Source organism: Tetrao urogallus (genome assembly GCF_951394365.1).
Source record: "Tetrao urogallus genome assembly, chromosome: 19".
NCBI classification, from domain to species: Eukaryota; Metazoa; Chordata; class Aves; order Galliformes; family Phasianidae; genus Tetrao; species Tetrao urogallus.
This window is the reverse complement of record NC_136832.1, coordinates 8,872,260-8,892,858: the sequence shown is the minus strand read 5'-3', so window position 1 is coordinate 8,892,858 and position 20,599 is coordinate 8,872,260. Positions and strand designations below refer to the sequence as shown.

The 20,599-nt window shown below is 47.2% G+C and overlaps 2 protein-coding genes across 2 annotated transcripts; one reads left to right on the top strand and one right to left on the bottom strand.

Annotated features, from left to right (window-relative positions):
- Nucleotides 1-278: 278 nt before the first annotated feature.
- On the bottom strand, nt 279-9,890 carry MRRF (mitochondrial ribosome recycling factor; the record flags this gene model as incomplete). The annotated part of the gene is made up of 6 exons (XM_079544747.1): nt 279-356; nt 1,443-1,602; nt 6,095-6,186; nt 7,935-8,053; nt 9,244-9,399; nt 9,716-9,890. The coding sequence occupies 6 exons, from the start codon at nt 9,888-9,890 to the stop codon at nt 279-281; spliced, it is 780 nt and encodes a 259-aa protein (XP_079400873.1).
- A 690-nt stretch (nt 9,891-10,580) lies between these two features.
- RBM18 (RNA binding motif protein 18) lies at nt 10,581-19,608 on the top strand (the record flags this gene model as incomplete). Its single annotated transcript, XM_079544856.1, has 5 exons — nt 10,581-10,693; nt 15,462-15,588; nt 16,297-16,383; nt 18,201-18,286; nt 19,449-19,608. 5 exons carry the CDS (start codon nt 10,581-10,583, stop codon nt 19,606-19,608), a joined length of 573 nt encoding a protein of 190 aa, XP_079400982.1.
- Between the last annotated feature and the right edge of the window lie 991 nt (nt 19,609-20,599).

Here is a 20,599-nt window from a genome sequence, read left to right as displayed (position 1 = left end):
GAATCCTTTCAGTAGCCTCCAATTGTCCTTAATGTTTTATTTTTAATCTTACTTCACCCAATTCTGTTGACACTTGAATGAAGAACAGCAGAGACTTCCCCCCTCCCTCCCATACAATCCAGGATCAGAAATCTCAGCAGCCAGGGGGTTCCAGAGCCCAGGTCTGGGGGAGAGCCACCCCTGCCCATCACCTGAAGCTGCCTGGCTGCGGGCTGGGATGGCAGTGGATACAGGGCAGTCCGTTCTTGCTGGAAGGGGAGTGTGTCCATACGTGGTGTTTATCCAAGCAGCTCCTTGGTCTTCACTGCCAGCAGCTTGTCCATCTCTGCTGCAGCACTGTCTGCCATTTGCTGGATCTGCAGCAGCACAGCACAGGTCTGAGTCTGCTATTTTCTTTATGCATGAAATTTCTTGTACAAAGAACTAAGTGGCTATCATTGAAGCTCTGCCCTGTGATTAGATACTCTGATAACAAGGGACGGATGTGGCAAGCATATGAACAGTACAAAAATGTGCATCTGTGTATTTTGGGTGAGTGATGGGCACACATGCAGACTGAAATTGGAGCCTCTGGGGCTTTTCTGCACTGCTTCCCCAGGTCTGATTAAGATGCACTCAATTCTCAGGTATATGAGCATATGACCTCTCCTCATGCTGAAAAATCTGGATGCAAGTGGAAGTCAGATGTGAGACACTACCTCCACATCTGCCTGCTATGGAACAACCACCTCCCAGCAGGATTCAGTTACAACAGCACAGCCATTTTTCCTGCTCGCAGAAATGCTCTCTGCGTCAATGTTTATTTTTGTGAGCACACAGAGAATAGTTCTGAGGCATTTGGAAGGTACCTGACTTCAGCTGATAATAAACAAATGGCCAAAAAGTCACAGCCTGCTTCAGAGGCATCAGTTCAGCTTGTGCCTGAGTTTATGCCCAAGCAATTGACTTTAGTGACATTTGCTCTTAGGGAATTAGGCATGTGCTTAAGTATTTTCCTGAGTCAGAGCCAAAAACTCCTAATGGAGAGAATCTTGCTAGCCCTTTCATTAACAAGAAATTGGAGCAATCCTTATTAGCACCAGCTGTTTAGTGATGTCCAGGCTCTGTGTAAGTGGTGGTACAATGATGGGCGTGGGCAGCTTTGCTCTCCATCAGCTGGGTTGTGTAACAATCCTCTGCACTACGAAAGCTTTCGAGGAAAATTTTGTTTTCCTGTTTCAGTTTACAATTGTATACCGTATGTAATACCATAAATTTGGCTTTGAGATTTAAGCCCCAACTCTTACAAAGAAATAGCAAACACAGCAGCTGCTGCCTACTCCAAAAAGTCAGCTCAGAGTCACCTCATTTCTCAGTGCTGGAGTTCTGTCAGCTGTGGGAAAAATGCTCTCCCTCACCCCACTGAGCCAACAACTGCCATATGCTGCAAGGAAGAAACTTACCTGCTTTTCTAGCAGCCAGATGGTGTCCTCAGACACTTTGCTCTTGAACTTCTTCACCTGGTTGATGCTTTTACTTCGCACCTTTCTCAAGGCTTCTTTGGATTTGTTGGTGGACTGCTTGGCGAGCTTGGCCAGGCTCTCCCTGTGTTCTCTGGTTACTCTATCAATGAGGAGGAGAAAAAAACAAAGATCAATGTAATTTGTAGCACAGCCAGACTGATTTCCTGCAGGGTGGGCACACCTCCACACAGTACCCTTGGGCTGTGCTCAGACCATGCTGTGCTGTGACTGCTCACAGGGGGCTTTCATCCCTCTTCAGTCCCCTGAGCAAATCGGCTGCCTCAAATGGAAAGTTCCTACTGCAGCCCCAAGCTGAAGGGCTTGGACTGAACACGCTTGTTTCGTGGATGTCACTGGCGTGCCTGGAAGTCATGCTGAAGCATTTAATGTCTTTCTTCCGCTGCCAAAGCATCTGGGGAAAGAGGGAAAACCCAGCTCCACACCCAGGATGCAGAGGAGAGAAGTGCAGCTTTCCTGCAAAGCTGTGAGGGAAGCTCCATCCATCCCTGGCCCTCAGTGTGGTCTCCATGCAAGTGCCAGAGGTTGAGTTCTGCACCTGGGAGAACTCCTAATTCACTCGACCTTACCATGACCAGGCCTTTCCACTGACACACCTGGATCTCACCTTGTGACAAGGCAGCACTGCCAACAGCTCTGGAGTGAGCAGCTCACACAGAAGGCACAGAGAACACTGGCTGCAGCTTGCCCCACGTGGTGCCACTGCTGCACTGCTGGGAGCAAATCCCCAACTCTTCATCCCGAATGGGAACCACAGTGCAGCATGAGCCTGAACCCAACACAGGATGAGCTGACACGTCATCTCAGCTCCGGTAATGCTCCAGCACCAACAGCCGACTGCTGTCAACATCAACTGTTGGTGCTCAACAATAATATTTTAACTATTTTTGTGGCTGTTGCAGTTCTGACATTACTTTAAGAATGCAAAACGCAGCACACAGAAGATGCTGCAAAGTAAACATTTCATATGGAATACTTTGAAATTGGCTGCAATGGCCTGAGTGAGTGGAACACCAAGGCCAAGATCCTTCCTGCACAGAGCTGAAGAAGCGTGGGGTGTGGGCTCCTCAGCAATGCTCAGTGTGGACTGTGGGAGCTGAGCCCCATGTGGCAACCCCTCGGTGCCCTCCTGCAGCAGATGTTTGCAGAGGCTCTGACTGTTCCTGAGCACTGCCAGTTATTTCTATCTCAAGGCAGAGGTGAATCAGCTTTCCAGAACTGACAGGAATTTCATGCCCCTAGGAGAGCAGAGAGGCCCAGAGCAGAGACTCGGCACAGCCACTGCCAGGGGACGCACTGGGGACAGCATCTGGTGCTGCTGAGGGGCCACCGCTCAGAGCAGGCTGCAGCCAGGACCTGAATGTCTGATTGGAAGTGAGCGAGGTTACTCATGGTTTCCTGTGCATCCCAACATCGATGCCTTTAGGGCTTCTCTTTTTCAGAATCCCAAGCCAGAGGTCCTGTGGCACAGCTTGCAGACAGAGGTCTGCAGGAGGTCAGATTCTCAGGCAGCATTTTGGGAGGGGGAAGGGAAAGAGATCCCTGTCTGCTGAGCTGGGAAGAGGGAGCTGCTGGGTGGCGAGCAGAGCTGCTCTGCAGGGGCTGCCCCAGCTGGGGCCAAGTGCAGCTTGCCTTCACTTCCCTGCTTGTGTTCAGCTCTGGTGGTTTGTGCTGAGGGTATCACTCGCCTGCTTGGGGCTGCTGAGCCTTTAAGGAAATGTTTTTGTTTATGCAGGGCTGCCAGATTTCCTCTTCTTCTTGGCACAGGGTCACAGCTTTCATGCCTCCTTGTCTGTCTTTATTAACACCAATTCCTTTTTATCACTGCGCAGTGCCGCAGAGTTTCTCAGTGGGTTTTACGTTCCACCCAGGCCGTATATAAATTCTTAGCAATGCTACCAACAGTGCCAGAAATGGACACTTCTTCAGTCTGATGCTGTTTCTGGTTAAGGAATCCATCAGCACAAGCCAGGCCCTTGGTTTCTAAGCACAGTTGCTTAATCCTGCCCCCAGATCTGGGACTTGGAGCTGTCTCGAAATGTGTTTGCTTTTCTGTCTAGTAACCGTTGCAGCTGCCTCCTCTTTAGAGCCAAAGTGTGAAGCAGACACGGGGAAGAGCTGCCCGCCCCCAGCAGGGATAAGGATGAGGCCCCAGGACCAGTGCAGCCTCTGCAGGTACAGAGCAGTGGGCTCAAACCCTGCCGTGTGCCTGGGGCCATGGCACCAAGCCACGCACAGCACAGCCCGCTGGGTGCGCAGCGGTGCGTGCAGAGCCGTGCACTGCCCACAGTAACACCTCTTCTTTTCCTGCCCCAGCCAGCAACTGGTGGTTGAAGCACTGCGGCACTTGGATGCTCCTTTCCCAGCATATGGCATGAGCACACCCGCAGTGAAAACAATGCAGGCCACGTCTGATCTCCAACACAGCGCGTTTTTGCGGGTAAGAACAATTTCTGTATCTCAAATGCTAGGAATTTCCTGCGAACGAGAGGGATCAGTTAAAGGAAAGTAGGTTTAACTAGATACTCTGCATGCCTAATTGCAGATAAACATAGGGTGCAAAATATATTATTCAACGAGAAGCGTGAAAGAGACTTATTATGATGAGTGATCTGGAGCAACGCAGCTCAGCTTTGTGCTTTTTTCTCTAAATGAAATTTCTCGAGTCCTTGCTCCTCACCGTAGGTATCTTTGCATATTTCTTAAAGGGCAAAGGAAAAAAAAAAGCTCACAATGAGTCATTAAACTTTCAAATGAGTCATCTGGCTTTCAGTAAAACATGTGTAAAAATATTACTAATTTACAAACAATATCCAGTGTAACACAATGGGTCCAAAAAAGATGGATCTAAAAATGAGGCAATACCACAAAAGACACAAGGTCAGGTCAAACTCGGCCACGAGATCGACCAATACAAGTGTTCCCATGGCTGGTTTTCTTTTCTTTTCTTTTTTTTTTTTCTTTTTAAACCCCCAGAGAATACTTTTCTACAAACAAATATTGCCTATGCAGTGCTAGCAACACAAACAGGCGAATGCCTCTGGGAGCAGAGTGGATCCTAGCAGGAAGCAGAAGTAAACACCAAGACAACCCGTATGTCTTTAAAACCATTGCATGTTTCAACTGCAATGCAAAACCTAAACTAATGGAATAAATACTGACAAGCAAATGTTTTTAAACATTTGGTTGAAATGATCTCAAGCACCGATGTGCGTAGGGCAAAACAGGATGCGTGTGTGTCCACCTGATAAATCCAACTAAAAAGTGGTTTTAACAAGCAGGGGAAGATCATTTAGGTCCAATTTCACTTTTCACGTGCTTTCCCTCCATTTCTGCAGGAGCACTATTCACTATTGTCTCTTAATTTCTGATTCATTTGCTTGTTCTGCACACCTGCCATCATTTTAGCAATTTCACTGCATCTGTCCCGAATTTTTTGTGAATGTGTTTTGAGATTTGAGAAAATGAAACACTTTAGAAAAACCAGAAAAAGCAATTTGGGGATGTAAGGGTTCTCTCTTTCACAACTTGAGTGTTTTTCTCCCCTTTGCATTACAAGGTTTTAAAGACAGAAACCGTTCGTCTTGTCTGTAAGGGATGAAACCCTGAACAATTCTGTTGTCTTATTGGAGAGGAGTCCATGAGGGGCAGACCTGCAGGGCACATCCTGCAAACTGCAAATGAATTGGATGTGGGGCTGAATGAATTGGATGTGCAGCTGCCAGGGGGAATGGGACTGAGAGCAGCAACAGTTTCTGTGCAGAGGAATGGGCAGCTCATGAGACAGACCTCCTTTGGGAAAAGAAGATCTGCTTCTGATCTGCAACGCCATGAAAGAAAGTGGCAGAATGTACATATTTGTTGGAAAAACAGTATTTTTTTAAAGACTGGGATTTGTAGTTTCAGAGTTTCCTCCCCTGCAATTCATATTCAAGGATGACCCAAGTGCCCATTAACAATCAAACCACTGCGCAGCAACCCGGGAGCCTCAGCAATTATGAAGATAATGGTGCCCTCCTCCTCTGCCTCCTCTCCTGAGGGATGGGGGAAGGGCAGAGAGCACAGGGGAAACAGAAAATCAGCAAATAGAATGATAATGTCATTCCCTTTAGCGACAGCAACAAAAAGCTGCAATTAGATTTCTCTGATCAAAATGCTAGATAAAAATCAAGAGAATTTTCTAAAGTAGATCTAAAGCATGAAGAATAACTCAGTTCACCTTTACTTAGAAGTCACCTCTGTGCAAAGCAGTGTGTGGGGTCTGTGTGCATGCTGTGCACGAAGCCCTTTGTGGCAGTTGTCTGCAGTACCCCGAGCTTGGATCACACCTCTGGTGGCCTCACACCTCTGCATCTGCTCAGGGTGTTTTCAGGGCTCCGTCACTGCTGGTACTGAGCACCCACGGGAATTGTGGATTTACCACCCAAACGTGCTCAGAGCAGGGCTGTGTGATGCAGTTTGAGCAGAGGTGCTGAGCACGGAGCTGCTCCAGAGGGCTGGCTCCATGTGAGGCTCAGCCCCGCTGCATTACCTTGCACAGTGATGAACTCAGGGAACCATGGATTGATACTCACTTAGGAACTGGCACCCGAATTAGTGTCCCATCCACTTCTGGGTTCAGGTTCATTCCGCTCTCCCTTATAGCCTTCATAGCTGCAGCTGTGCTCTGTAAAACAGATCAAAAGGTAAAAAGAATTAGGAAATAATCATTCCCATATGCCAGAACTCTGTCAATAGTTGGCAATCCATCTCCACAGAACATGGAAACATTTACTTCTGTTACCAGTAAGATCAGGAAGTTACATTGGTGTGGAGAGCTTTGATCAAACTGAATGGGAAACTATGGCTGCACTCAGTGTCGGGGTAGCGAGGGTACCAAGGGGGGAGAGGGGAAGGGGAAGCAACAACAGAAGAAAATGTTTTGCTTCTTTGAAACTATTCGAATGGTTTGAGGCAACGCAGAGTGAAACCACAATAAATTCCCAAGGCATGGCCTGACTGTGGCAAAGGAGATGAAAGATTCTCAGCATTTAAAAATTCCAGTTGAATGTTTTCCACTAGGAATCACACAGAACCCATTTAGAAATGTTAACTAACTTAACCACTTCAGCACTACAACGTAATCTCATTACATCACAGCAGTAGCAGTTGGCTGAGAAGCAGAGCCTGTGCCCAGCTCTGTGTTTATTTTACAGCCTATTACTTAGGATTAACTTTTCAAAAAACTCCATCACAGCTGGCTGATGCTGCTCTGCCTGAAAGGTGAGGTGCACAGGTTTGCCTGCTAATTGCAAAGTGATTAAAATGCTTCCCCCCCTCACCTTAAGAGCACTGCTGTACCTTCACGGTGTCAAATGTTATGGTTAAGTAACAGTTCTGCTGAGAACTGCAACAGCACTCTGCCAGTTTGTTTCATTCTCTGACGCTGACAATAACAAGACTGGGCTGGTCTGCGTTCCTTTGGCACTAGCATGGCATTTCCTACAAGGAGCATTGCTAGTTCTGATGTTCTTTCCTACTGTTAAATTGAGCTCCAGGTTACTGCAGTAGATCGCACTTATGAAGTTCAGCTTTTATCAACTGAGGTACAAACTAAAGCTTTGCCAATGTTTTATGAGATATAACTGCCCCATTCAGAAACGAAAGGAGCAGAGAAAATGTGACAGAGGTGATTTCGGTGTGTTAGGACCATCAGTGTGTTATTCTGTGGGCAGAACTTGCTCTGCAGGAAGAAAATGCTCAGTAAAAGCTGTATCGTAAATCCTCTTCTGTAATTATTTTCTATCCTAGACTCTTCAGGGATTGGTATTTGCTTTCCAATGCTAGAAAGTATTGGTGATCTGCTATAAGTAATGATATGGAGTAGTAGTGTGTGTAGTGTTATCAAGGAGTTCCATCTGCCTATGAAACAGTTATGGTATAAAACAATTGCATTGAGAGAAATAGCTCCAGCTCAGGTGAAAAACAATCCTTTGGCTTGGGAAGCAAACACAGGCAATACATGGCTAATCTGACTCTGTTGCTTGTGTACCCATTTCTCAGCCCATCCTCCTGCCTGGATGCAGGCAAAGCCACGGTATGGCTTCTCTCAGTTGTGGCACTCAGTGCACTCCCTGATGGGGAGTTTTCATTCTTCCAAGTTACACAACCTGGGTACTCTTCAGGAAACACTTAGGCATCAAGTGCCCTATGCTGACCTCCTCTGAGACTCTGTCAGCTTAAGCGGGGAAGGCACATGGCACAGTCTGCAGCAAAACACAGCTTGTGTCAGCCAAGGAGCGACAGTGTTGTCTGAGCTCTTAGCCCCTGTCCAGTGTGACTGCTTTTATCCACCTGTTTCTTTGCTCAGTATCAACCTGTTTGTTCCCATGGTAAGTACCTCCCCTTGCCATGCCTCCAGAAACGTGTCCTTACCTCTGGAAAATTGGTCATGTTCACTACAATGAGCTGAGGAGACTTCTGTGAGATCTGCCCCAGCTGGTTCAGTGGAAACTTCCCATCTTTTGTCGTGACAGTGATGTGGTCAAGGGCCCCTCGAAAGAACCAAACACAAGGGAACGTCAGCATGACACCACAGCTCGGGATGATGCTGTAGTACAAATACAGTGTCTCATTTTCCCTCCCTTGTGCAAAATACAGATGTTACAAAATAAAAAGATGATGTATGCTGCTTGCGTTTCTGCATCCCTTGTGGTGTTTGTAAAATATTTCAGCGTTAGGGCACAAAAACATGAAAACAAATCTTCTGTTTCTGTTACTAGAATAGGAAAACTAAACAAAGATTGTGAAGAATTAAGAGGAAATAATTATTTTTTAACACAAGTTAAAGAAGATCAAGATGTTATTATAAAAGTCAAGAAAACTACTGTCTTGAATTGAGCAATGTTCCCTTAAACCCCTCTTTTTTTTTTTTTTTTCCAGGTCCCAAGAGGAGGTGCTATCCACTGCTTAATTGAGAGTATTCTGTTTCTCCCTGAGCTGCTCTTAATCTGCTCTCTCATTTCTGCTGCAAAATGTTAACAGACCAAAAGGCACATGGGACAAGACGTACTTTATCAGTGCAGTTAAAAAAAAAACACCTATGGCTAAAATAAACAGTTAAGAGACTGAGCAACACGTTCCAGCCCTACAAAAGACTGCAGTGCCCTTTGCCAGAGCTGGAGTGGTGGATGATTCAAATTTGGTCATTGTTTAATATTACACTTTATCCCTGAAACTTGATACTACTTAAAAATACATATGTTCAGTGTTATAGTAACTGTAGCTTAGTCAAACATATTCATGATCCTTCCTGAAACACACAATTCACTCAGTGAATAAAGCTTGTAAAGGTCAGTAATCACAAAGATGCATAGCAAAAAAAGTTTGTACACGTCAGACACCAGTCTGATGGCAATTTTCAAAAGGCTAATTTAATGGCAATTGGATTTTTCCTGCCCTACTGCACCATTAGCTGACAACCTGCTTCTTCATCACATCTGCAAACAGTTCAGTTAGACACTTTTGACATCTCCCACTTAGAAAAGCTATTTCCAGGAAGCTATTAACAAAAATGGATTCTTCCTGGTCAAGCTCAGGGTGAAGAGAGCCTTTAGTAAGGGATGTCAAGGTTGTAGTAATTGGGTGCCCAGTGTATAACTCAATAAAAAGAAAATCAATTTTGGAAAAAAAAAAACCAAAACAAAACCCCAGCAGCAGAGCATTGTACAAAAAATGTACCAACCTTGTGAGGTTCTGACATTGAGATTTCTGTTGAAATCTTCTTTTAGAGCTTCCACCACTGCCTGCATGTCTGTGTTGGTTTCCTCCAAATTGATAATATCCTCAACCAAGGCAGCACTGATGTTCACTTTGGCTTGTGTCTGCCCTTTACCTTTAGCTGCACATTACACATAGAATTAATTTCAGTTTCTCACAATAACTCAACTACTGCATTAGAGATTAGAAAGAAGACATTACAACTGATGTTAAATTCAGAGTTGAGTCCAAGATAAACAGACATTCTTTAGCGGGTAAATAGCCCACCAATTCAGAGCACAAACCAAAATAGATGAGAAGCTCGTGCTACACGCACCAGCTCTAGCTGGGACTGCGATGACAGCCACATACTGCCCTGCTGCAAGAGCAGCTCCCCGAGAAGGGTATCTGGCATCACGGACGGGGGGTGCGAACACCACTGGATGCTGCTGCTTTACCTTTTTTGGTGGCCAGCGGCCTGGCCAGCAGCAGCGGGTGAACGCATTGCCTGCAGCCATCCAGGAGCAGAGCTGTGCAGCGTGCTGGGGGCTGCGGCAGCCGCCTCACCACTGCGAGTGAAGAGCAATGAAGCAGGGAGTGCAGTTGCCTAAAGCATCGTAATGCCATAGCCATTGGTTACCTGTAAAGGGAAGAAGTAGGTGGGTCAGCGTGCTAAAAGGAAAAGGCTTCAAACCTGAGGTGTGTGTGTCTGTGTGTGCGTGCCAGCAGTCAGCACTGCAGGGCTGGCTATTTGTGCACCACTTAAACAGAACTTCAAGTTCTGCCACTCTAAGATGGAGGCTCCAAAGCCCTCCTTAATGCTCCCTTTAATCACAAGTATGGCTCTAAGGCTGCGTCCAGCCACAGCGCTGCTCTGTGCCTCGAACCCAAATGAAACCGCACAGCAGCCCTCGCCGCGGCACGTGCGCGCAAGCCCGCCCCCACCCCGGGCCACACCCCATCCCGGGCCACGCCCCCATCCCGGGCCCCGCCTCCGGCATTTGCCCATCAGGCCCTGCCCCCTGCACTCAGCCCCTTCTCCCACACCCTGTGGGCGCCCCGCCCGGTGCCCCGCAGCGCCCAGTCTGCCTCGCTGCGGTACCGCGGTGCAAAGCGACACAGCGTGGCCCGAACGGAGCGGAGCCGGGCCGAGCCGGGGTCCGGGAGTGGCAACAGAGGAGGGCGGGTGTCCGCGGCATTGCTCACCGTCGCGCCGAGCCGCCGTCATCAAACGGCGCCCGCGTGTGACGTCATCAATGTGCGCCAAGGGCGGGGCGAGGCCTGTGCGAGGCCGGGGATGGTGAGGGGCGGCCCCGCGCCGCCATGGAGCCTGAACGACAGGCGTTACCGCTGGAGAACGCCGCCATCCTGTCCGAGGGCGCCCTGCAGGACGGGCACCGCCTCTGGATCGGCAACCTCGACCCCAAGATCACCGAGTGAGCAGCCGGGCGGGCGGGCGGGCGACCGAGTGGCTGTGCGGGCCCGGCGCCGCCCTCCCTGCGGCACCGCCCCGCGTCCCCCCGCGGAGCCGCGCTGCGCGGAGCTCCCGTTACCGGCGCCCCCCCTCCCAGCACCCGTTCCCCTTCTCCTGGGCTGCCCTCTGTGCTCTCCTCGTACTCGCTCGCCCGCGGCTCCGCTCTCAGCCCCGCCCCGGGTGCCGGTGCGCGGTTGCCCCTGGCCGCGCTCCACGTTCGGGCTGGTGGCCCCGGGGCTGGGAACGGCTCCGTTTGCCCGCCTGGGGTGGGGGTAGAACCGTGCATGTGCCCTGTTCCCTGAGGGGTGACCGGGGGTTCCATTTGTTGTTGTGTTCCGTCCGTGGGTGTGGGGTGGGCAGGGAGGATAGGCAGGCGCTGCAGTGAGCACCTGGTATCCCCTGCAGGTAATGAGATCTTAGCCACTGTAATACTCAAACCGCAGAACTACAGCAGGGGTTGCTGCCCAGTATTTGGGTGGTGTGCTAAGAAGTGACAAACCCACACAGAGCAACGTGGGGTTTACACTTCTCTAGAAACAAGCATTTTTGATTAACTGTTGTGCGTGCTCTCATAGAATACTGTTTTCTCCTTCCATCTCTGTGTGTGTGCAGGTGGTAGGGCTCTATTCTAAGTGTGGTTCATCTTAACAGAGCAGTTCTCTGCTAGCCTCTAAATGGAATCATTAATGCATTGTGCTTTACAACCATTCAGTTTTGGGTGGTTTTGCATTAATTACCGTTTCTGTCCCACAGCTCTGTTGCGTTGGTTTGTTCACACTCACTGACCACGTACACTCACGTATGGGACTTAGCATGTTTACAGGTCCGTAAGGATTCAGGAGATTGGGCTGGTGCAAGGGGAAAACTGTGGGTGTTTGTAAATGCATCGGATCCTTCATGTTTTGGGGTTAATGGTGTTGTTAAAGATTCTTTCACTCTACGTTTCTCTGAATCTAGGCCAGGCAAGCAGCAGCTTCATGTGAAATGATTCCATACCATTAAGCTTAGTGTTTAAAGTTTGCCCAGCAATGGGTGACAGTGCTCGTTGCCCGTAACAGGGTTGTATTTCTGGCTGGAGACTTGTGTTCTGCTTTTGGTTTTGCTTTAGTAATGTCTATGCTCCACTGAAAAAAAAATAAATACTATAATCTGTTTCATTCTGAAAAAAAATAAAGAAAATTCCTTTTAATGCATTGTCAGCATAGAGAAAGTAATGTTTCTGTATCAGTTCAGTAAATTCTTATAAATCAGCCTGACCCTTGCTTTCTTATCCTAAAGGCTCACAGCTCTGCTCATGCTTGCTTGTCTGAATAATCCCTGTTGAGCTTACTAATTGCGTGACTAAAAACACACACCTGAAAGCTAAATAGCTGTTTCTTCATTTGCTGCTTTTATCTGATTTTAAAGGGTTGCCCCTGCAATTTTCATGTTAGATTTGCTTAAGATGGAGTAAAGTTGATTGGTTGTTAGTAGGGTTAATAACTGGTTGTGACTTTCTTGAGCAGAAACGAGTTCAGAAAGTCTTGAATTAATCCAAGACTTCCATTTAGAGAGCAACCTATAACTGCAATCAAGCACTGGGGAGTTAATAGGTAACGTATACATTTGAGTGCAAGCTGTGGTAATAGGAATTCATGAATGTAGGGCCGCCTACAAATTACAGCCTGTAAGCTGGTGGCTTATGGGAGGTTATTGCACTGAGCAGCTGTGACTCAAATGGGAGTCTCCAAGGGTGTCAGTTGTTGTCATACCTACTTGTTGGGGTTTGATGCGTCTTCTGGTGGGCTAGCTTCCCTGCCAGTGATGTTTACTTGGGTTATTTGTTTTATCTAGCATCCTGAGAACTGTTCTGCATATGGCAGCAGATAACGTTGGGGGTTGTAGCTGCTTAGCAGCTGGAAGGAGGTGAGCTGGCACCGCGTGTCCACACAGCAGGCTGTGGTGTGGGATGTAATTTGTAGGCAGTTCCAGTGCTGAAGGATCCCTGCTTTGGGTTCTGCTGCAGTGGGGTGTGAGGAGGGCAGCGGGCAGTCAGTTCTGGTGTCACTAGCAGGGAATCCATTGGCTCCCTGCTGTCACTGCCAGCATGGCCTGGTGCAGCACTCGTCCCCTGGTGGGCTGGGAGATGCTTTGTGCTGTGCCCTTTGCTCACCTCACTGCTTTGTGACTTCTGTTGCACCTCCTGCGTGGCACGTGGAGTCGAACTGCCTGCTCTGCTAATTCCTGTGTGTAAAGCTTTTGGAGGCTTAAGTTTCTGTCCGCCCAAAACGCGGCACTTCCAGTACTGCAGTTATACGTATGTTATCTGGTTTCTAGTAGCCTTTGAATGACTGTTAATGACCTGCAGGTATGAAATAGTGGATGTTCAGCTTCCTTGGCTGTTCAGCTGCTTGTCTACGATCCCATCTTGATGAGTCTCACCTAGAAAACAATGTGTGCATGAGTTGTTGTTAGAGACTCCTACTGACTCCCAGTGGGGCAAAATTCTTTGCAATAATAGGTTTAGCATGTGGCCCGGTACCTTTGCAGTATCCTTGGGATAGCATTGTTCAGAGGAAGCCTTGCCTGTGTTTGAATAGCACTCAGGGTGCCAGGAGGAAGACTGGAGGAAAAGGAAATGGGGGAGCTGCGGGTTTGTCTTGCATTCACATCAGATGACAGGAAGTGGAAATTGAGGTTGGCTGTGGTGATCTTTGGGGCCACATCTGTGCGAATAACTCTTAAGCTCTGGATAAGCAGAGTCGCTGCCATAATAAAGCTTTTTACATGTTCACACTTCTTCAATAAACATTTCAAGTTTTCCGTGACAGGTCTTCCTTCAGTGCTGAAGTCGTCTTTGCGTGGGGATAACAGTCAAGTTACTCTCAATGCCTCACTGTATTAACAACAGATTATAACCAAAGCCTGGAGCTTCTAGTGACACACAGCTTCGTTTGGAGCTGCTCCTTGCGGAGGAGATAACTTGCATTGTTAAAAATTGCATGTGTGGTTTGAAAATCATGCTTGTATCATCTAGATCTAAAGATTCTGAATGAAATTGGCTACATAGGTTGCTTCCAAACTCTTCCACTAAAATGCTTTTTAAAGGAATGGCTACGACTTGCTGCCAAGGAAGCAGAAATGCGTTATTTGTTGGTTGCAGCAGTTCCCGGGTTGGGAGTTGGAGCCAACAGCATGAATTGTTCCTTTGGCAGAGTAGTTGCAGGGAGTTTTGTTGTTGGGAAATAAAATGTGGTGAGGATCACCGCTGCCCTTCCCGTGACTCTGTAATTGCAGGAGAAGGGAACCTGGCCCTCCTGCATCGCTGGGCTGAGCGCCTGCTGTACCTTCACCTCTCTAAAAGTGCACATCCTGAACGTTCGCCGTGGCTGTCCTGCGACATGACTCACATTCCTGGAACTTTCTTGCCTGCCTCCTGAAGCTTAACAAAGGGCAATCGCTCGTTTCGAACATCCTATCGGGCTTTATTAGGAAAAGTATTGTCTGCTTGGGCTGTCCCTGAAGTTACCTGATGCGTTCAGTGTCTTGGGACACTGCTGATTGCTTGCACTAGGACATGCCTCGTCCTAGCCAGTGCCTGCTGGTTCGTGTGCAGAGGGAGTTACCCTGATGAGCTTCCAGAGCTCCAAGCATTCTCTCATCTGGGAAGCTGGGAATTGAGCTTAGGCTGCGTGGCTCACTAACTAACCCTGTACTGCTAATCAGGAGGGATTGAGTCCTAAGATGCCCTCATTAAACCCTCAGACAATTCTTAATCTCTGGGTTGGAAGTCAGTTGGTGAAATAGTGACAGGTGTGATTTGCCTGCTAGGTCAACTGGCACTATTAAACACTGGGGTCAAGGGAACCAAAAAAGCTGCAAGGAACTTTCGAGGTTAGATGTGTCTGTACAACATATGTGCTCCTTGTTCAACATTGCTTAGTGCACCAAGTGCTAAGCATACAAGTTTAGTTGAGTTTTTCCCAAGTTTTATTAAAAAAAAAAAAAAAAGCACACTCCCCACTGAATGGCAGGAGTGTCTGACTTCTGTGTGCGTGTCACTGGAAAGCTGGCTGAGCCAGGGATGCTTAATTTTGCCTGACCCGTACTGAGGTCTGGTGCTATTTCCACCTGGTCTGCTGTCAGCTCCTGGCTGTGGTTCTGCTCATCCTGCCTTCCTGCTTCCCAGCTCCTCCAGGCAGGTGGGAACAGGACTGTGTTTTCAGCCATGTCCTTGTCAGCATGCTGATACAGCTTGGCACAGGGAAGGGATGGGAGCAGCTTTGCTCATGTGCGGACAGGGAGGGCAGCAAGAACTGCAGGCGCTGTGGGCTGGGACTGCTTGTGCAGGGAGAGGGATCAGATGGAGCTTCAGATAGTCATGGCAGGGCTGGAGAGGGGCAGTGTTTATGCTTGGAAGTAGGTGTGATTTCTAGAAAGACAAGAGGCAGAGTCCTCCAGCCCCATAGGGAGCTGTTAGGTAATTGTCCCAAAAAACCAGCTATGAATAGATCTGCTGCTCACTCTTCAGCTGGCACTGCTGGGAGGAAGGCTTTGGGGTGTAGGGCTGTCACTGATGAGGCCGGGCAGCTCAGGGCTGTGGTTGTGTAATGGATGTCCACCTCTGCGTGTATTTGGGAATTCCTGTGTGACTGAACTGAACCATTTGTGTGACTGAGCTTGAAATGCGTGTCTCCATCTCTGTACTTTCCAAGTACTGAAAGGTGCCATTCGTCTTTGTTCCCCCTCAGGTACCACCTTCTCAAACTCCTTCAGAAGTTCGGCAAAGTAAAGCAATTTGATTTTCTCTTTCACAAGTCTGGAGCTTTGGAGGGGCAGCCGAGGGGTTACTGTTTTGTGAACTTTGAAACCAAGCAGGTACGTTGCTTTCTTGTTTCAAGAGAGTGGCTTCTTCCCCACCTCTTTTATGTCAATATAAAGCTAAAACAGGAAGGGATAAATGAAATGCCCAGGCTGCAGAAACCATAAGGATGTCAGAAGAGCTGTGCCAGTGCTTGAGGTCTAAAAGCTCAACGAATGATTTTTCATAACGAGGTGGAACAGCATTGCAACATGCATTTTTAATTGCTGTGAATCGAGTTTTGTGGGAGCTTCCCCAAAGTGAGATTTCACTTAGTCAGGATAGGACCAAGAGGATAACATCCCTAGCAGGCATTAGCAAGATCTGGCGTAGGTGCAGGGTACTGATGGGACATGGTATGCCTCTGGGACGAATGGCAGTGTTTCTTGAGAAGCTGGTGGAGCACTGAGCTCCCTCTGCGTGCTGTTCCAACAGCTTCTGCGTTTGATTTTTTTCAAAACTTGTGATCATCTTCCCCATTTCCTCCCTGCAACGACTGAAAGAATCTGCCCTGCTGGTTTATAAAAGTCGGATTGCTCAGTTGGGTGTGGGAGTCTTCCAAGTATTTCTGGGTTGGGATACAATGGGATAAACGTTCTTTGCAGACAGTTAGCTTTACTTTCAGAGGACTGATTTACAAAAGGAAAAGGGTCTTTACATCTGAGACGGTTATGACTGAAGACTTGGTTTGTTTATTGAACTGCCTTCCTGTGCCTCCTGTGCAGGAAGCAGAAAAGGCGATCCAGTGTCTCAATGGGAAGCTGGCCCTTTCCAAGAAGCTGGTGGTGCGGTGGGCGCACGCACAAGTCAAGGTAAGCCTGCTGGTAGATAAAAATCAGTTTGCAAAGCCAAAAAGCCATAATATTAAGGAACAGCTCTTATGAAGGCTGTCTTAGCCTGGCAAGATACCAGTGTGTTCTAGGAAATAGCTCTCAGGGAAGCAGCATGAACAGTGTACCACTTCTGTTATCCTCCTGAACTAGCTGAGTTAGCGGTGAATGAGAAGAGGCTGTTTAACCTGATGTTCTTTGTGAAGGTGCATCTAATTAGAGCTCTAGGAACTGGTTACTTCTCTAAATTTCTGTTTTTCAACTTTTCCCAAGCTTAGTGAATGATTGGCTGAAAGATTGTATCCTTCCCTTTGTGGTTTTGCACCCTTTTTGGATAGGAGATGCATGGAAATTCCCAATTACTGAGCGCTCTGTAACTTTGTTCCACTTCTGAAAGCACTTATCTGGCAGCAGCTATAATTATTCCTGACTTGTAAAGCAAGGTGTTTCACTTCTAAACTAAATATCATTTTATTGCTTGCTCTACTGAATAAAACATCAAGGTTTTAACGTTAACTTGAGTACCTTCTGGAACATCCTTGTTTTCATGCCTCTGAATTCTTGTCTTGTTTCTCCTGCAGTTATTTACTCCAGCAACTTATATGAAGCAACTTTGTTTGAATAACTGTCTTTGTCAAGAGAGATTTTTTGGGGGGAGGCAGAGGGAGGTGCTTATTGTTATTTACCTTTGGGTAATGTGATTTTAACACACCTTGATTATCCTGTAATCAACGTCCTACTCTTTTTTTTTTTTTAATTGAGTGCAGCGGTGCATTTGTTTAGGAATCTTGAAGAAGATGGGGGGGGGCAGGAAAGAAAAGGGAAAAGCAGGTATCTTTGTTAAAGGAGACCATGCTGTTTTAATTATTGGCTTTGAAGGCTCCAGGCCTTTGTCAGCACATCAGAACTTGCACAAATCCAGGCTCCATTTTCTGGAGCGCCGCCGCTACTGAGCACCGTGTGCTTCCGGGTGCCTGACAGGCGATCCATAAAAGGAGCTTCAGCTGGGGGAGAGTGTCTGCTCAGCTGGGAGTTCAGCAGGGTAGCTCAGCGTGCAGCCAGCCAGGGGATGGGGAAGAACATACATAAATAATCAGTTCAGCTCACATGGCATTTTATAATCTGTGAATGGAAAGATTTAACGACACAAAACCTTAGCTTATTGCAGCAACTGTTTATTTTAGGCAATGACAGCACCGTGCTAAGTAGCTCTAAGATGAGCAGCCAAGGCTTACTAGACACTGTCAATTTGAGCAGCTCTGCTGAAAAACAAATCTGAATTTGTGCCAAGTGAAACAAGGAAGCAGAATGCTGTGAATAGTTCAGGAGGCCCGTTGCCCACAGAGAAGACAGGCTCACAAGCTGCTCTTCACAGAAAGGAGATGTTTCACAATTGACCCTGAATGTGTTTCTCTTCCATCACTGCACAGCTCTGAATAGCTGTGTGCTTCTGTTACCTTCTCACTCTGAACAGTGTCTGTATAAACAGTGTAGTGATGCAGTACTGAGAAATTTAGCATCTCTGCTTTGTCTTAGATAGATGGGAACGGGAAGTAATAAGATGGGATAACGTAATACGGTGCACAGAGTGTGCAGTATCAGAGTCCACATCATTATGGTGGTACTCAACAAACATGGTTAGAATTTGTTGCGGTGATTGGCCGTCAAAATCAAATCCTTCATAGTGAAAGATTCACTGAATCTGAGGTTATATGAATCCAAATTTAAAGTGTATCTGTCAGAAAGTGTTTTTGTTCATGACTCCAGTTTTGACTTGAATACTGGTCTTCCATTTGCAGAGATATGATCATAATAAGAATGAGAAGATTCTCCCAATCAGCCTGGAGCCATCGTCCAGCACGGAGCCGCCCCAGTCCAACCTGAGGTAGGAGATGGAGCGGGTGAGAGGTGACCAAACTGTGGGAACGGTTGGGAACTGACACCTTACACTTCAATAGGATCAAGAACTGGTGTTTTCTTTGTACTAAAAATCTAACCTGCAGGTGGGCAGCCTGCTCTGAAGTGCCCCGCATGAAATGAGCTCCTCATGACTTGATGTTCATTTTCTAACATTAAATCACTAGGAAATGTGAAGGAGAAGAAATAAGGAGAGGAATTGGAGCGTGCAACGCTTGAGCTTGTTTGGCCAGAATGTGCTTTGTAGTCCTTCATATGAATCTCAGTGAGAGGTGCTGTGCTAATTTCATTCAGCAATTCTTATGAGCAAGAATTTTCTTTATAACAGTAAGAGATTAAAACAAAATATTTCCATTAAATTAAAAAAAAAAAAACAAAACCAAAAGCAAACACAATCAAACCATGCTAGGAAGTACTGAACACAGAGACTCCAATCATGCAGACTGTTAGTATGTCAGTGGTGCAGTGGGGTTGTTTTAGTGGGGATGGATGCTGCAGGAAACTGCAGTGGAGAAGGGAGCATTGCTCAGTCCATACCCAGCAAGAACAGTGGATAACAGAACTCCCAGGAATTTGGGGTGTAACCTAGGAGAGCGTCTCCCTCTGGGATAAACTTCAGTAATGTTGAAATAATGTTTCTTCCTGACTCAATTAGAACCTGGGGCTTTCCCATCCCAAGTGGTCTTGTAGCTGTGAGGAAGTCTGGCTTTCATTTCTCTGCTGTTTCCAGCAGCCTTGCCTGGGCTGTGCTCTGCTGCACATGCTCAGACCGCTTTCAATGACATCATTGTACATGTTGCAGGAAGCCTTGCTGTGTGCTTGTCTAGCTTAGAATTCTCAAGAAAGTGCTGAGTAGATGCAAGGACGGTTACTTTGCAGTGCTGTGTTGTATCACGGAGGACCTTTCCTAAGCAAATCTGTACTGAGGATCTGAATGGCAGTAGTGTGGGCCTTAAGCAGTGGATTCCTGCTTCCTAGTTCCACGCTGCTGGTGGAGGCAGTGATGGGGGCTGCCCAGCTGCTCCTGGGGTAAATAGAGATTCCAGTGTCAGCAGAATCTCTGGATTGCTGTTAGTGTGATTCTGTGCTAAGATTAAGCTCAATTTCTCTTCTGTTTTTCCTCTTTTCAGTGTCAGTGCAAAAATAAAGGCCATTGAAGCCAAGCTGAAAATGATGGCAGAAAATCCAGACGCAGAATATCCAGCAGCGCCTGTCTATTCTTACTTCAAACCACCAGAAAAGAAAAGGACTACTCCTTATTCCAGAGCAGCCTGGAAATCTAGAAGATGATGCTTATTGAATGGATGGTGGTAGCAAGAAACACTGCTTTGTATGCCTGGAATCTCCCAATGCTTTTGTACTTTGTAGGGTGAGAAGGATGCTCCCCCTGAGCACAGCACCGCTGTACGTGGCGCAGTGTTTGTGACACTCGGGTTGGTTGCTGGGTGCTCTTGTTGCCCGTGTAGCTTCACAGCTGAGAGCTGTTCAGAGGAGTAGGTTCCATTCAGAGCCTCCAATGAACATACAGACAGCCTCTGGATAGCTTGCACTCATTAGCAAGATTAGAGACAGTAACCAGTGTGTGGAGTAAAGCACATCCAAACATACTCTATTTAAGTGATTACTTTTTAAAGTCTTTTTGGACAAAAGATACTCCAATTCGTGTTTCTAATGGAGGGAGAAACACCTGGTTTTGATTAACATTCTGTAGTTACCATGGAAAACTTTTTCATCTCAATAAAACTCATTTTAAATAGACTTTGCAACACTTAGTAACTGTGCATGTGATATTTTCTAGCACCAATCCAAAGTTATTTTGCATTTTTATTTGCTGGCTTTGGAAGTCGTGGCACAGCACAGGTATTCTCAGGGTCATTTGGGCTGTGGGCATGTGTGCCTCTGCATTGGAATTGGTGAGGTTACACACCAGTGGGGTCTTTTCTGTGCCATCAGCTTCAGAGTGCAGCAGTGGCATCTCTAATAGTTGTGTTCAGGAACCCCCCTTAGTGGGAGCTCTTCATAAACCAGATGTGACAGCGTGAGAATAATGCTGCAGCCTCAGAGACATCTGTCAAGCACATGACCTCAGTGTTTGCCCACCAACTGGTCCTACCTTTATCTTTTTGACTGGCTGGTAGAGGTTTCTCAATGTGATTGAAGTGGCACAAGTATTTGTGGCAATGCTGGTTCTGCTGCCTGCTGAGGCTCACCCATACAAGGCATCTGGTTTGGGGGTCTCGTGGAAGGCATTTTGCTGAAATCATTGCATCTGCAGCTCGTT